The sequence below is a fragment of the Eurytemora carolleeae genome, unplaced genomic scaffold, assembly GCF_000591075.1.
Source record: "Eurytemora carolleeae unplaced genomic scaffold, Eaff_2.0 scaffold714, whole genome shotgun sequence".
Taxonomy (NCBI): domain Eukaryota; kingdom Metazoa; phylum Arthropoda; class Copepoda; order Calanoida; family Temoridae; genus Eurytemora; species Eurytemora carolleeae.
The window spans coordinates 15,947-27,605 of NW_019396623.1; the positions used below are offsets into that span (position 1 = coordinate 15,947).

The window sequence follows — 11,659 nt, forward strand, 5'->3', positions numbered from 1 at the left end:
TTTAAAAAGATAATCGAAGACGGACAAGTTTACTATGTTTGTATACTGCAATTTTCTTGTTTTACTAAGTACAACCGTATGCAGTCAAAACATAAACAAAAAAATTGTGAACATAGCAGACGAAACTCTTACAGATTACAGATTTCTCAGTAGGTATCACTATACTAAATCAAAGAATTATTTAAAAAGACGATATCGAATTCCCATGTTTATTGGGACACCCTGTACTAGTTTTGTCAGATGGCAATTTTGCATTTTTTTTTAGTGAAAAGAATATAAAGTAAACCAACTTTCTTGACTATTTAATGTGTACAGCTAATAAACCACTAGATACGCAGTTTTCTATTAACTTTTCTATAATTATAGTAGGTTTGAATTTCATTTAACTATAATTTTAAACAAAAACAAATTCTTAGTTTTGGTAAATTTTGTATTTCCTTGTTATATAGAATCAATCAATATTAGTTACTTACCATTGGATGTGATCGTTTTAATTATTCATTAATCTGTAGTTACTATAATTCTGAATGTGTGATTTAGCTATCAATCTTCAGTTTTCTATTAATCTCTTGTTCATATTCATCAGTGTTTCCTTTTAATCTCTTGTTCCTATTAATCAGTGTTTCCTTTTAGTCTCTTGTTCCTATTAATCAGTGTTTCCTTTTAATCTCTTGTTCCTATTAATCAGTGTTTCCTTTCAATCTCTTGTTCCTATTAATCAGTGTTTCCTTTTAATCTCTTGTTCCTATGAATCAGTGTTTCCTTTTAATCTCTTGTTCCTATTAATCTGGGTTTCCTTTTAATCTCTTGTTCCTATTAATCTGGGTTTCCTTTTAATCTCTTGTTCCTATTATTCCGTGTTTCCTATTAATCTTTGTTTCCTAATAATATGTGTCTCCTCTTAATCTCTTATTCCTATTAATCAGTGTTTCCTATTAATCTGTGCTTCCTATTAATCTGTGTTTCCTATTAATCTGTGCTTCCTATTAATCTGTCTGTGTTTCCTATTAATCTGTGTTTCCTATTAATTTCCTATTAATCTGTGTTTCCTATTAATCTGTGCTTCCTATTAATCTATGTTTCCTATTAATCTGTGTTTCCTATTTATATGTGTTTCCAATTAATTATTTTTTTATTTTGTTTTTAATGAGATTGTGTGGATGAAAAGGTTATTCACACAAGAAAGCATTAAGCTATAACAGAGCTTAAACTCTATACCAAAACGGAAAACTAATGGTTTCAACTTTCAAGAGATATTTCTTTAAAATTAAACAATTCCAATTCGGTTTAATGTGTTTTAAATCCTGACTTCTGCAGTTAGTTAGTCCTGTCCTCTTATCCTTTTATTTATTGTGGACTTTAGAGTCCCAGAACAAGGATATACTGAGAGAAATAGATTAAAACAGAGATGTAAGATACAATCTATTAAACTAAGCTACAGAAGTGAAATAAAATCTGATAAGGAAGAGATTAAACATATAAAATGTTTTGCCTCTTCTCATCATATCTTTCATTCTTGATTTTTCCATCGGATTTTTTTATAGATCTGATAATTAATATTTATCAATCTTATAATAGCGACATGGTAATAATTATATTTTTAGGTTGGAAAGCATCCTGAATGGACGGGTGCCAGACTTCAAAAATAAAAATGCTGAACAATTTGACCAAAAAAAAATTTTTAAAAATAAGTTTTACTTCTGTAATATCCCGAGCATATTGTTGAAAGAACTACAGAGATACAAGAATATAATTGTAGACACGACTATATAAACATTGTTTATTTTAGACACGACTATATCAACATTGTTTATTTTAGACACGACTATATAAAAATTGTTTATTTTAGACACGACTATATAAACATTGTTTATTTTAGACACGACTATATAAACATTGTTTATTTTAGACACGACTATATAAACCTTGTTTTCCGTACTTTTTCTTGTTTGATTTAACTATACTTTAATCTCAGCTAATTATTTGATAGTTTTTTTCATTTAAATGATATATTCATAATTGTATTTTGTATGTACATAAAAACAAAAAAGTTAAAAGTTATAATTTGTCACCAAAATTTGTACATTGTAATTAAATAAATCTTTATTTTCCGGATATACTCATAAGAAAAAAAACAGTATCATTGTTACGCTCTAAGATTTTGAATTAAAAAATATATATCTTGGAGCAATCATTACTAAAACTTCATAATGATTTATTTTTTGATTCTTTGTTTAGTTTTTCTTTGATTAGGAAATGTTAAAATTTATTCACATTAATACAAATTAAATTAAATATTTGTAACAAATCGCAATTCACAATGTCACAAAATAAATAAATAAGGTTTTATAGAACAATTTTTTCTGTTAGAAAAAACAATACGCAAACAGGTTTTTAATTGTTATTTCTCTTGTTTTTCAATTTATCTTTCAAAATAATAATGATAAAAATGAATATCATTTCAATAATATCATTACTATCATTTGGGGTCGAATTTAAAGAATTTTAGCCGCGGTTTAAATTTAAGTCGGGGCTCAAATATGGTTGGTTCCACTTAAAATTGTATTAAATTTTTCAAGATATAAGACGGCGCTCAATTGAAACCGGCTTTTGTGGGATTTGAGACGCGGCTTCAATTCATTTAATTCGGCCTCAGATTTAATTAAAAGAACGGAATTATAGTGTAAAACAAAAAATCAAAATGAAAAAAGGTATAGGATTGAATATAGGAATCGATTGAATGTTAATATTTCACATTTATCATGGCCAGTCGTCAAACTAAAAGCTTAATACCTTTATTATTTATTTTAAAAACCTTAGACAAAAAAAACTCAAGAAGTCAGCATTCAATGTAAAAATTGGTTTTCAAAAGTTTAAAATGTTTTTTATCTTCTAAATTCAATGGCCCATCTTAATGAAATAATAATTTATGATATTCAACATTTTTTGCTTAAATGTAGTCTAGCGAGATGATATACAGGGTGTCCCAATAAACATGGGAATTCAGTGACGACTTCGATATCGTCTTTTTAAATAATTCTTTGATTTAGTATATGTGATACCTACTGAGAAAGCTGTAATCTGTTAGAGTTTCGTCTGCTATGTTCACAATTTTTTTGTTTATGTTTTGACTGCATACGGTTGTACTTAGTAAAACAAGAAAATTGCAGTATACAAACAGAGTAAACTTGTCCGTCTTACTGTTCATCTTGCGGAGACATTATAGACACATCTTTACAGTCTTTTTACCCTTTTCATAAAATAAACTCTAGCAGACATAATAATATTATGGCTTTTAAAATTAGGTATTACAATGCTAATTCATAACAAAGACGATATCGAATTCGTCACTGAATTCCCATGTTTTTTGGGACACCCTGTATGTTGGTTAAATTATCCCTTGGGATAAACAATAAAATGAGACACAATGCCCGAATAGTTTTTTAAACAAAAATCCAAGATTTGAATATCTTTGAATGCCGTTACCGTTTAATTTTTTTATGTTAAAAATTCATTTCCTTCAGGAGACTTGTAAATAGTTTAACAACATAATTTATAAATGCCCAGAAATTCAAGTTTATCTTTATCTTGCCTACTCCTGGTCTAGGATGATTAATCTATCCAAACCATTGTCAAAGTTCTAAACTTGTTGACTAGATGGCTCTAGTATAGATGTCTAGGAAAGCCTGCCAAAGCTGGAAAAATCTGCAAATTCTTGATCTGATTTACTACTGTGGCCGTGTTGCTGTACACTGTTCAGATTCTAAACAAATGTCAGAAAATTAGTGTGATATTTAAAGCTTTGGATACTCATACTAAACTCCCTTCCCCCCCCCTTGCCCCTTTCTCTCTTTGTTTTCTGAGTCAAAGCAGAATATAGAACCTGAAGATTGGACAGTGCACCCCAGATCTTTCTAGAATACATGGACGCAGAGTATAATCTCCCGTTTGTATAGGAAGGACTTGCACGACATACAGTTAACAGACGGCTAATGGATAGATCGTTAAAATGCCTACCAGAGAACTAAGGAGGACACTGACCTCCTTCCCCATCCTTCAACACAAATACACATCCTCGGAATTCTCAGCATCACTGAGGATATCAGAGGACGCTCTTTACTCTCCAGCTGGTTTAGGAGAGACATACACACGGGTTCACCATACTCATTTGTAAACCTCATCAAGAGATTCATCTCTAGAACTGGACCAATTGCTCTCGTACCAGCCCGTCTGGACTACCCACTGGGATATCCTGGATACAGAGGAGAACTAGGATACCCAAGATACCAGATGCTGCTCCATCCTTATATTAGAGACGCTGATCTTCACAGAAAGCTCTTCACATATCTGGAGCAGCTCGAAGATCCAGTCGGACTTAGGACTCCTGGAGCAGAAGATAAACCTGATAAGCTGGAGACGCTGCTCTTTACAGACAGCTCTCCACATATCTATTGTAGAAGAACACGATGATCTTGATAAGGGAGATGCTGCTCTTCACAGATAGCTCTCCACATATCTGTTAGAGAAACAACTGAGATACCTTTGGGAGAGGAGATGCTGATCTTTACAGACAGCTCTTCATAAATCTGGAGCAGCTAGAAGATTCGGTCAAGACCTATGACTCCTAGAGCAGAAAATAAACCTGATATTGGAGACGCTGCTTTTTGCAGACAGCTCTCCACATACCCATCATAGAAGAATAAGATAATCTTGTGACAAGAGACTTTGATCTTTACAGACAGTTTTCAGATATCTTTAACAGCTAGAAGATTCGGTCAAGACCTAGGACTCCAAGAGCAGAAGCTAAACCTGATACTGGAGACACTGCTCTTTACAGACAGCTCTCCACAGACAGCTAGAAGATCCAGTCAGATTTAGAACTCCAGGAGCAAAAGCTAAACCTGATACTGGAGACGCTGATCTTTACAGACAGCTCTTCACATATCTAGAGCAGCTAGAAGATCCAGTCAGACATAGGACTCTAGGAGCAGAAGCTAAACCTGATTAGGGAGACGCTGCTCTTTACATATAACTCTCCAAATATCCGTTGTAGAAGCAACCGAGATATTTGTGGGTCAGGAAACGCTGATCTTTACAGACAGCTCTTCATAAATCTGGAACAATTAAAAGATTCAGTCAAGACCTATGACTCCAAGAGCAGAAGCTAAACCTGATATTGGAGACGCTGATCTTTTTAGAAAACTCTTCGCATATCTGTTGTAGAAATATCTGCAGGACACACAGGAAAACTTACACTTCCAGAAAACAAATGAGAACTAGGACTTCTAGGACATATAGGATAAATACAAAATATTATGAAATATCAACTATTTACGAATGCGTCGAAAAATAATCGATGACTACTGTTTGTAATATCTGAATGATTTATTTGGAATTAAATTGATTTGTTTACGATCCGAGTTGAATGTTGCATCTTTCCAAATTTGTATGGACGCTGCGTTCTTCGGTGTGAGTCGTTTTTAACAGTTTTCTCCTTATAGACGCAACAGATAGAAGTAAGATTAGTAGCGATCAAAAGCGCATTAAAGCATTATGCCATACCCCCTTTCATTTTTCGCGAACACTCCCTTTAATTATTACAAATATTTCCAATAGCATGTGGAACCAGAAACAGAAACTTTTGACTCAACATTGTTTCAAAAGCCCGACTTAACCCCTTTCTTAATCCTGTCTCTGATTGGTTAAAGTTCAATTATTTGACTGATGAGATGTAAATCTAGACATTTTAAAATCTATTAAAAATTCATTGATACTTGATAGTAAATAATCTTAATTCCATTTCATTTAAAAGTTTCCAAATAAAATTTTTTACGAATTGAATATTTTTTTTAAATATATTTTTATAGAGACTGCATGAAAGCGTATTAACAAGTGACCCTCCATGCAAAGATGGCAATTCCCGATTCACACCGGTACCCTAGAAACCTTGATCTGATTAATAATTTAGAAGATATTGTTGTTTTTCTAGGTTGAACAGTTTTAGTTCTGATAATTATGTTGTTTTCCAGTTTCCTGCAGTAGAAATGCGCAAGTTACTTTTGTAGAGAAACCACAATTAAAAATAATCAGTTTTTAAAATTACAAACATTTATATCTAATTTTAGACCAAGCTTTTCAGGATACCTTTTAATATCGGGCATTCTACCTTTAGTTACGTTTTTAGTCGCCTAAAGTAGCAATTTTGGGTGATTGGTATTTTTGGTGTAAAAAAATTTACATTATAGTTAGATATATAGATTAGTTATATCTTTATGACAGGTAAAAAGTTGAAGTTGAACTAAAAATTCAAATTCTAAAAGTTTACATTGTGAGTCTTCTTGTTTTTTCGAAAGTCTTTCCCCACAATATCTTCTCTCCAGAGATCCGGTCTGTAAACAAAAATAGGTATTTTATCTACGTTAAATAAATTTATTAATGGTGTTAAGAAGGTCGTCTTTGTTCTGTTAGAGTTACTAAATAAAGTAAATGTTTATAAAAAAGTCGCTGCGATATACAAGGTGTCCCAATAAACATTGGAATTACTTCTACATCGTCTTTGTTCTCTGCGTCATTATAACGTTAACACAATTTCAGTTGCATCTCAGTTAAAAAAATTGACATCTAAAACTACTGGACTTGGGAATTCCAAAATGTGGCATTATTTTTGTATCATCCAAATTGAAATAGAAAATCTGCCCTAATTCCCAATAATTAAATTGTTCAGATTATAAACATATAAAGTAGGCAGACTACATTTTGAAGAGCTCAGAAGACATACAATCTTTGTATGATACACTTGTTGCATTTTATCCACTAACGAAATCAAAGACGAATTTCAAGTTGTCTTTCGATTCCCATGTTTATTGGGACACCCTGTATCACAAAAAATTGGTTAGGTTAGGTTTAGATTTTGGTGTAAAGGTCTAGATCTTGGTGTGTAGGTCTAGATTTAGGTGTATAGGTCTAGATCTAGATGTGTAGGTCTAGATTTAGGTGTAAAGGTCTAGATCTAGATGCGTAGGTCTAGATTTAGGTGTACAGGTCTAGATCTAGATGTGTAGGCCTAGATTTAGGTGTATAGGTCTAGATCTAGATGTGTAGGACTAGATTTAGGTGTATAGGTTTAGATCTAGATGTGTAGGTCTAGATTTAGGTGTTTAGGTCTAGATCTAGATGTGTAGATCTAGATTTAGGTGTATAGGTCTAGATCTCGATGTGTAGGTCTAGATTTAGGTATATAGGTCTAGATCTTGGTGTGTAGGACTAGATTTAGGTGTATAGGTTTAGATCTAGATGTGTAGGTCTATATTTAGGTGTTTAGGTCTAGATCTAGATGTGTAGGTCTAGATTTAGGTGTATAGGTCTAGATCTAGATGTGTAGGTTTAGATCTAGATGTGAAGGTCTAGATTTAGGTGTATATTTAAAGATATAGGTGTATATGTCTAGATATATTTCTATATGTCCAGATATATACCTTTATGTCCAGATATAGGTGTATAGATCTAGATCTAGGTGTATAGTTCCAGATATATAGGTGTATAAGTATATATCTAAGTGTATAGGTCTAAATCTAGGTGGATAGGTCTAGATCTAGGTGTATAGGTCCATAGATCTAGGTGTATAGGTCTAGATCTAGGTGTATATGTCTAGATCTATGTGTTTAGGTCTAGATCTAGGTATATAGGTTTAGATCTAGGTGTATAGGTCTAGATATAGGTGTATAGGTCTAGATATAGGAGTATAGGTTTAGATCTAAGTGTATAGGTCTAGATCTAGGAATATAGGTCTAAATTTATGTGTATAGGTCTAGATATAGGTGTATTGGTCTAGATATAGGTATATAGGTCTAGATATAGGTGTATAGGTCTAGATATATATCCATAGGTCTAGATCCAGGTTTATAGTTCCAGATATAGATGTTTAGGTTAAGATCTAGATGTTTAGATCCAAGTTCGTATTCAAAGTGTAAGGTATACAAAGATACGGTATACAAAGTGTACGGTGTAAAAAGTGTACGGTATACAAAGTGTACAGCATACAAAGTGTTCGGTATACAAAGTGTACGGTTTACAAAGATACGGTATACAAAGTGTACAGTATAAAAAGTGCAAGGTTTACAAAATATACGGTATACAAAGTGTACTGTGTACAAAGTGTATGGTATACAAAGTGTACGGTATAAAAAGTGTATGGTACAAAGTGTACGGTATACAAAGTGTACGGTATACGAAGTGTATGGTATAAAAAGTGTACGGTGTACAAAGTGTACGGTATACAAAGTGTACGGAATACAAAGTTATGGTATACAAAGTGTACGGTGTACAAAGGGTACGGTATACAAAGTGTATGGTACAAAGTGTACGGTATGCAAAGTATACGGTATACAAAGTGTACGGTATACAAAGTGTACGGTATACAAAGTGATTATATCTCCCTTCTATTCCTTACTCCCTGGTTCTACGCTAACTAATACACGGAAAAGAGGTGAATTAAAGAGACTGTAGGTTGTCACCGGATTTCAGAAGACCCCTTCGCTTTTATAGGAGCAGTATCCGATTCACAACGGTACCCTTTAATCCTTTACCTCGTGTGCATCTATAAATGCAGGAGCACCAAACTGCTGAACTGCAGTGGGTACATGGAACCCTGGGTCTAAATTATATAAATCAAATTAGAAAATGTTTAGAAATAACAGAATCTATATTTTTATACATGAACAAACAGACAAACAAAATTATTACTTTACGTAGCTTGAGAACTTAGCTTATCATGAAAACTAAACTTTCCCCACAAAGTATACATACTCAAATAAATATATTTGAACAAAGCTAAAACCGATCCCGTGGTTCTACCAAGTTCCCCAATAAAAATTTGATGCAAATCGGTCAAGAGGTCTCTGATCGGACAATGGACATCAAAACAAACAGACTGACCAATATAGATTACTACTTTGTGTATAAATAGAATCTCATAATGTTACTTTCTGGAAATTAACGTAGAGATCAATAATTTATATTAAATATCAATGTAATACTAATATAAATTGTTGATGAACAGATTTTTTTAAGAAACAGATTTTGCTACTGGTATCAAGTAAATAAATATTCCTCATAAAAAATTGTTACGCTTTCTAAATACACTTGATTTTTTTTTTAAAAATCTTGAAATATTTGATTTCAAATTATTAGACAAAAGGCTAAAACAAAAAATAAATCGATTGCTTAATTTATTTTAATGACTTTTCATGATCCATAACTATTGTCAGTGTAAACATTTAGCACAATGAAAAACGTTAGAAAAATTGTTCACAGAATTCAGATAAAATACAGAATTCAGGTAAAATACAGAATTCAGATAAAATATCAAGAAATTAGAACTGCTTTACCTTGAACAAATGAAGTCTGAACAGGAATTAGATTTTGAACCGGGGTTGAAACAGGAAATGGTTTTTGAGCAGGAGCAGAAATTTCATGAATGGCCTGTGGAAATGAAGAACTCTGAACAGGAACCCTAGATGGTGGTGGTTGAACAGGTACTCTTGATGGTGGTTGAACAGGAAATCGTGATGGAGATGGAGCAGGAAATCTGGGAGGTGGCTAAACAGAAATTTTTTTTTACTTTACCAACAAGTTAAAAATCTCGTTTATAACAATTTTAAAACGATTTTAGGTTTTGTCCCTTTATGGAGTTTTTCTTTCACAAAATATCTGCAAAAGTATCAGAATTTTCAAAATTGAATCATTATTCACATACAAAAGTTATAATCATAACACCATTAACAGTGTTCTATCAAAATGCATTTTTTTGTAATTATGAATTTTTTGTCAATTAACAATTATTTCCTGTAATATCCAGATTACAGCCTTACAGGATACTCGAAATATGATGACTTAAAACTAGCTACTACAGGGTGTCCCAAAAAACATACAACCTGATGGTGTAAACTTTTGATATTTCGAGCTCAGATAATTTGACCTACCAAAATTCAGACGTTAACATATCTAATGCTACTACATTGCGATGCAATGCGATTAAATAGCGATTAAAAGTCAGAATTTGTGGCAAATACTCAACTCCTTTTAACAGAAAAATCTGCGAACATTTCAGTAATTTGAAGAGTACAATGAAAAATGGTAAATTGGTAAGCTAAAATTGTAAAAAAGAAAAGAGGTGCATAAAGCGCCATAAAACCCTTGTTCATAGACATTTTTAAAGAAAATTGAGGTAAATCTACATTTATTAACAAGCTTACCTTTGATTGGATTTGGTTTTGATTAAACTGATTGAAAGGGTTTGGTCTCCTAGGTCTACCCAGACCCTGAGAAAACAAACCAAAAATATTATTTCCTAAATTTTGAAAATCCTCTATGAGACCGGGGGTCCTTGATTGTGCCGCCCTTTCAAGGGGGCGTTCCTCAGCCACCCCCCGGGGTGCTGGAAAGGGTGTGGCAGATTGAAGAAAGGATATAAAAAGAAATTGTAAAAAGAAATTTCTTCTCTGCATTTTTCTGAAAAAAGTTTCATTATTAGAAACTTCAAGTGTTCCCTTTTAGTTTCAACTAAATAATTAAAATGTTTAAAATTTTCTCTTTTAGAAAAAATGCATCATGATTTACGCGTTTTAACTCTTGGATACAGATTTAAAAAGTAAAATCCTTCAAAAATCTTTATTTCCCTTTCCCGTGTAGTGTATCGGACAAGTTATTCTCTAAATGAAGAGTCTCGAAATACGTGAACAGTCTCTTTAACATAGCATAAAATGTTATCTAATTAAACAAACAAAATCAATTATAAAATCAACAAATAAAACTGTAAATATTTAAAATTTCAATTGAAAAACTTCAACCAATGAATAAAGTATTTACTTATCAAAAGATTAAATTATAAAAATATGAATTAATTTAAACAGTCATGCTCTAAACAAAATCATATGGAAAAACTTTTAACCATTATCCTTAGAGGGTACACTATCGTGAATCTGACATGCTATTCTCTAAATGAAAGGTTACTTGAAACTCGTCGCTTTAAGATTGCATGAAATGTTGTCTAATTAAACAAACAAAATCAATAATAAAATCAACAAATAAACATTTTTTAATCTCTGCAAACAAACTTAGAATTGTAAATATTTAAAATTCAATAGAAAGTTGCAACCAACAATTGAAACAAAAGTAAAATATAGTTTTCCTCCAAATGTTTACTTATCAAAAGATTTAATTATTAAAATATAAATTGATTTAAACAAAATTAGGCTCAAAATTTAATTTTATTGACAAAAAGAAAAAGAAAATTTAAAGAATTAATTAAGAATTTAAACCATTGATTGAAGTTTTGAATCAAATACAAATATTGAAAACGCTATGAATGGACTAAACCTTCGTCTGATCAAGGGTGAATGAGATATCCTTGTTAATTAGATTGTACCGTGTTGTGAATCGGACATGCTATTCTCTAAATGCATGGTCTCAAATTCGTAAACAGTCTCTTTAAATTGGATAAAATGTTATCTAATTAAATAAATATTACAAGTCATGTTATCAAAAAAAACTTTTTAAAAATCTGGCAAACAAAATTTTAAGTGTAAATATTTGAAGTTTTAATTAAAGTTGAACAATAAAAAAGTTATTGAAATAGATTTATCTTCCATATATTTAATTA

General features: G+C 31.7%; 2 protein-coding genes across 2 annotated transcripts in view; one reads left to right on the plus strand and one right to left on the minus strand.

Annotated features, from left to right (window-relative positions):
• LOC111706485 (muscle-specific protein 20) overlaps window positions 1–2,458 on the plus strand; it is a 12,165-nt gene extending 9,707 nt beyond the window's left edge. Inside the window, exon 7 of the mRNA XM_023479370.1 lies at window positions 1,605–2,458. Coding sequence (XP_023335138.1) covers window positions 1,605–1,649 — 45 coding nt within the window. The 3' untranslated portion in view covers window positions 1,650–2,458. The remainder of the gene's footprint in view (window positions 1–1,604) is intronic.
• Window positions 2,459–7,349: 4,891 nt separating this feature from the next.
• Window positions 7,350–10,591, minus strand: LOC111706487 (uncharacterized). The gene is made up of 4 exons (XM_023479372.1): window positions 10,254–10,591; window positions 9,387–9,597; window positions 8,586–8,653; window positions 7,350–7,403 (listed from the first exon to the last, which is right to left on the minus strand). The coding sequence occupies exons 1-4, from the start codon at window positions 10,503–10,505 to the stop codon at window positions 7,350–7,352; spliced, it is 585 nt and encodes a 194-aa protein (XP_023335140.1). The 5' UTR covers window positions 10,506–10,591.
• Between the last annotated feature and the right edge of the window lie 1,068 nt (window positions 10,592–11,659).